The following is a 5,000-nucleotide window of genomic DNA, read 5'->3' on the forward strand; positions in this document are numbered from 1 at the left end:
ATGTGATTAATCGATTTGACAGCCCTAAATATAATAGAATGGAATGGAACAGAATAGCATGGAATGGAATGGAATAGAATGGAGTAGAATAGAATGCATATTTTGTGTTAATGCTTTAAATAGAATGTTTGCCAAATGCACATTTAAATAAAATATCATTGCAATATGATCCACAAAGCAGAAAAATACAAATGATTTAGACGTGAACAGTTTGTTGAGTGTGTCAGATCCGCTGAGGAATCGCTGTGGTGTTTATTTAAAGTGAAAGTCTGAATATTCTCCAGCACATAAACACTCATAAACAGTGTTAATTAAAGTTCCAGCAGACACCGGGAAACGCATGAGTCAGGGAGGGAGTGGATGTTAATATCGATAAAATAAACCGGACTGGGTTTGATTTACAAATGCGATGCAGATCCATAACTGTAAATCACGTGCACAAACATTATAACTAGTGTATCACAGGACTCTCTCATTCACACATACACAACCACGCACTGACGAGCACTTCTAAATCACACATCTGACACACACACACACACACTATATATATATATCTGAGCAAACCTCACACACACTAACACACACTATATATCTGAGCAAACCACAAAGATTTCACACACACATGATGAATATGCAATGACAGCCATTTCAAAACAAACAACAGTCTGAGATGAATGAGCTGCATATACTGGAGTGAATAGAATACAATAGAATAGAACAGAGTAGAATTGAATTGAATACAATAGAATAGAACAGATTAGAATACAATACAATAGTATAGAACACAATAGAACAGAACAGAATAGAACAATAGAATACGATAGAATAGAATACAATAGTATAGAATAGAATAGAATACAATAGAACAGAATAGAATACAATAGAATAGAAAAAAATAGAACAGAATATAATAGAACAGAATAGAATACAATAGAATAGAACAGAATACAATAGTATAGAATAGAATACAGTAGAATAGAACAGAATACAATAGAATAGAATACAATAGAACAGAATAGAATACAATAGAATAGAATACAATAGTATAGAATAGAAGACAACAGAATAGAACAGAATAGAATACAATAGAATAGAATACGATAGAATAAAATACAATAGAATAGAATACAATAGTATAGAATACAATAGAATAGAACAGAATACAATACAATAGAATACAATAGAATTGAGAATTTACTTTCTCAATGGAACCTTTAGTAAAATCAGATGCAAATGCAGATATTGAGTAGGTTTATTTATTAAAACATGACATTCCTTTTTTTTTTTTTTTTTTACAGATTATAGAATTATACAGATCCTCAAGCAGCACAAATAAGGGGATAATAATAATTATAAATACAAATTATACATGAGATATTCATTATACAGATCCTGAAACAGCAAAAATACTGGGATAATGATAATAAACAAAAAAATGATACACAAAATATTCATTATACAGACCCTCAAACTCCCAAAAATATAAATATAAATTAGTATATATCCCCAAGCAGCAAAAAATGTATAATAATTGTGTGTGTGTGTGTGTGTGTGTGTGTGTGTGAGTGTGAGTGTGTGTTAAAAGTGATCTATGAGCTGATCTTCTAGATGCTGCTCTTCAGTTTTGTGCAACATCAACACGTGCTCTGAGGCGCGTGCGCGCGGCGCGGAGCGCTTTGGTGATTTTGGGGGGCAATTCTTCTAGTTGCGTCGCGTTGCGTCGAGTTGAGTTGTGAGGGATTGTGCAAACGCGTGGGACTTCAGTAGGAGGAGCCGGAATCGACACGATCTGATGCCACGGTAGATCGACGTGCTTGTTTCCGTTCACATGGAGAAACACGGAAGCGTTCGTCGCGCGCTGAAGCGACAGAAACACCGCGTTAAAAAAGACACAAACTGCAGCGGAGAACGAGAATGCGCGTTCACGGTTTGTGTGTTTATTCTCTCATTCCTGAAGCTTTATTGACTGGCGAGTGTGTGTTCACATGTTGTGATTATACACCATCTGAACACTTCCTCTCTCTCTCTCTCTCTCTCTCTCTCTCTCTCTGTGTGTGTGTGTGTGTGTGTGTGTGTCAGAAAACTGTCTTTAATAGCATGGTACTGCCAGCGTTTGGTACTACAGTAACCTAATGCTATTCTCTGAAGAACTTTAGAGTCTCGTGTAAATGTTACTGTATATGAGTATGCTGATTATTCCGTGAGATGAGCTGACGAGCACATATAGTGTATATACAGTAAAAATATATAAATATATTCATGATTTACATATATAGAAATATTACTAATATATATATATATATATATATATAGGCCTATATAAAACAAATATATATATATATATAAAACAAATATATAAATATATTTATTACTTACATAATAGCCTATAGAAGTTTTATATATATAGAAAAATATGACAATATATAGCCTACAAATAAAAATATATGTATTATTTAAATAAAATATAAATACAAATATATAAAAAATATGTATTTATTATTTACATATATAGAATTATTATATATATAGCAAAAATATGACACAATATATACAAATAAAAAAATATTTATTATTTACATGTATAGATATATTACATTTATATATATATATATATATATATATATATATATAGTAAAATATTACTAAACTTATATAAATAAATAAAAAATATATTTATTATTTACATATATAGAACTATATATATTAAAAATATAACACAATATAGGCCTATAAAATAAAACATATATACAAATTATTACTATTTACATGTAGGCTATAGAAGTAATATATAACTATTCATTTAAAATATAATATGTATATAAAAATATACAGGCTATAAATAATATCACTCAATTCTTGCAAATATGTTTGATATACAAAGACATTTATGGAAAGGCCTACACTGTTAAATAGTCACTCAAAATAAGTGCTTCATTAAAGGGCACCACGCTTTTGATTCCTCATAACAGTTACTGAACATCTATTGATTTAATAACCTTCAACAAGCATAAACAAGTCTGGTCTCAAAATAATAACTTGAAAAGGCGTGGCATGTTAAATCAAACTACCTTTAAAATGAGCTCCTGACAGTGGAAAATATCATGTGCATTATTATAATGACAAACCGGTGTTGAGGAGAGTGGTTTTGCTGCAGTTGCCTCCTCAGAGTAGAGTGTTATATGTGATCGCATCTCATCATGTGATATATATATATAGATTACAGGTTTCCTCTGTTACTTGAGCCGTAATCATCTTTGACTTCCTCTCGTGCGTTACGAGAGCGCGCGCGTTCATCACACCTGAGCGAGCGCTCGTCATTCCAGGTGAGATGGATGTGAGAACGGCGCTCGAGCGCATCGCGTTGATTGGATGAGAGTCCCGCCGGTTTGCCTTAACGATTTACGGTGTCGCGCAGAGGGACCCGTTAAATCATCCGAGAGAGAGAGAGAGAGAGAGAGAGAGAGAGAGAGAGAGAGAGAGAGAGAGAGAGAGAGAGAGAGGTGGTGTAGTGGGTTAGAGAGAGAGAGAGAGAGAGAGAGAGAGAGAGAGAGAGAGAGAGAGAGAGAGAGAGAGAGAGAGAGAGATCGGTGTTTGTGTGTCTGTTCTGGTCTAAGTTTGTGGTTCTGTTGCAGTGAACCGGACTGACGAGAAGAACCGGACCTGCGAACATGTGAGTAAAGCAGTTTAACATCATTCTGCATGTATTAGAATATACATAGACCAGTTAGTAAGAGTAAAACCCTGTCATTTTTATCATGTGTAGCCTACCTTATTTGCAGACTTTACTGATTCTTCTTTCTGAGTGTAATCTAATCTAAGCCGTGTCGACAGATTGATGTGTGTTTGAGGTGTTTTGGGCGTGTGTTTCTCGTTACAGTGTGTGTCTAATTGTCGTTTACTGTATATGTTGATAGACTTGTTTCTCCGGTCCTGCCTCTGGACTGTCTCGGCGTCAATCACTCCCATATTGTCTGATTTTGTGCTGCGGGATCATGTGAGTAGAACCGTTAGGACCCGTTTAACATCACACTTGAGCTAATGCTAAATTAATGCTTGTATATGTGAAATGTTTTATATATATATATATATAGAGAGAGAGAGAGAGAGAGAGAGAGAGAGTTTAGAAAATGTGGTTTTATGATACTGAAATCCATAGGCTATTTATAATCTTGCTGTGACTCTAGATCAATTTATGTTTATCACTGTTCAAATAAAATGAGTTATAAATAGTTTACAATAGAGTGCATTGGTCCACGGTTTCAGTGGCGCTGGTTCCGGAAGTATTTTTTCCATTCATTTCTCTCATAGGGAAGTCTTCATTAAAGAGTCGTAAGGCATGAATCAAGCCAATCAGATACGAGGCGAATCATAATTCATAACGTTACAAACTTTGATTTGAAGCAAAAAAAAAAAAAAAAAAAACGCAAAAAAAGACAAAGATATACGAGGCTGTGAACCTAACGGCTTTAATGAGGGAAAGAACTACAATCCCATGATGCATTGCGAACAGCGTAATCGAGTTAAAAACGATAAAAAATATATAAAACTCATTTAAAAATGTGCTTTTATATATATACATATACATACATTAAAAATATAACACAATATAGGCCTATAAAATAAAACATATACAAATAATTATTATTTACATGTAGGCTATAGAAGTATTATATAGCTATTCATTTAAAATATAATACGTATATACAAATATATATAGATAATATCACACAATTCTTACAAATATGTTTTATATACAAAGACATTTATGGAAAGGCCTACATTGTTAAATAGTTACTCAAAATAAGTGCTTCAGAAAAGGGCACCACGCTTTTGACTATAATTGGATTATCATTTTTGATTAAAATGGATAATAATTATTTTCAAAGTTTATTGTAAAATATGCATATAAATTCAAATATTTAAGTATTTTGAGAACATAGACTCGATTACTCGCAACGCTTCACTGTAGTGGGCGGAGCTAATGAGATATTTTGGCA

General features: G+C 33.1%; 1 protein-coding gene across 2 annotated transcripts in view; it reads left to right on the top strand.

Moving 5' to 3' along the window:
• Positions 1-1,609: 1,609 nt before the first annotated feature.
• LOC311296626 (interleukin-1 receptor accessory protein-like) overlaps positions 1,610-5,000 on the top strand; it is a 39,525-nt gene continuing 36,134 nt past the window's right edge. The window contains exons 1-3 of one of the 2 annotated variants that reach the window (XM_084418475.1): positions 1,610-1,930; positions 3,636-3,673; positions 3,918-3,997. In XM_084418475.1, coding sequence (XP_084274601.1) covers positions 1,918-1,930; positions 3,636-3,673; positions 3,918-3,997 — 131 coding nt within the window. In that variant the 5' untranslated portion in view covers positions 1,610-1,917. The remainder of the gene's footprint in view (positions 1,931-3,635; positions 3,674-3,917; positions 3,998-5,000) is intronic. The other variant, XM_084418476.1, reaches the window with a different exon arrangement.

This window comes from Rutilus rutilus (genome assembly GCF_951802725.1).
Source record: "Rutilus rutilus genome assembly, chromosome: 9".
In the NCBI taxonomy this organism is placed as follows: Eukaryota; Metazoa; Chordata; class Actinopteri; order Cypriniformes; family Leuciscidae; genus Rutilus; species Rutilus rutilus.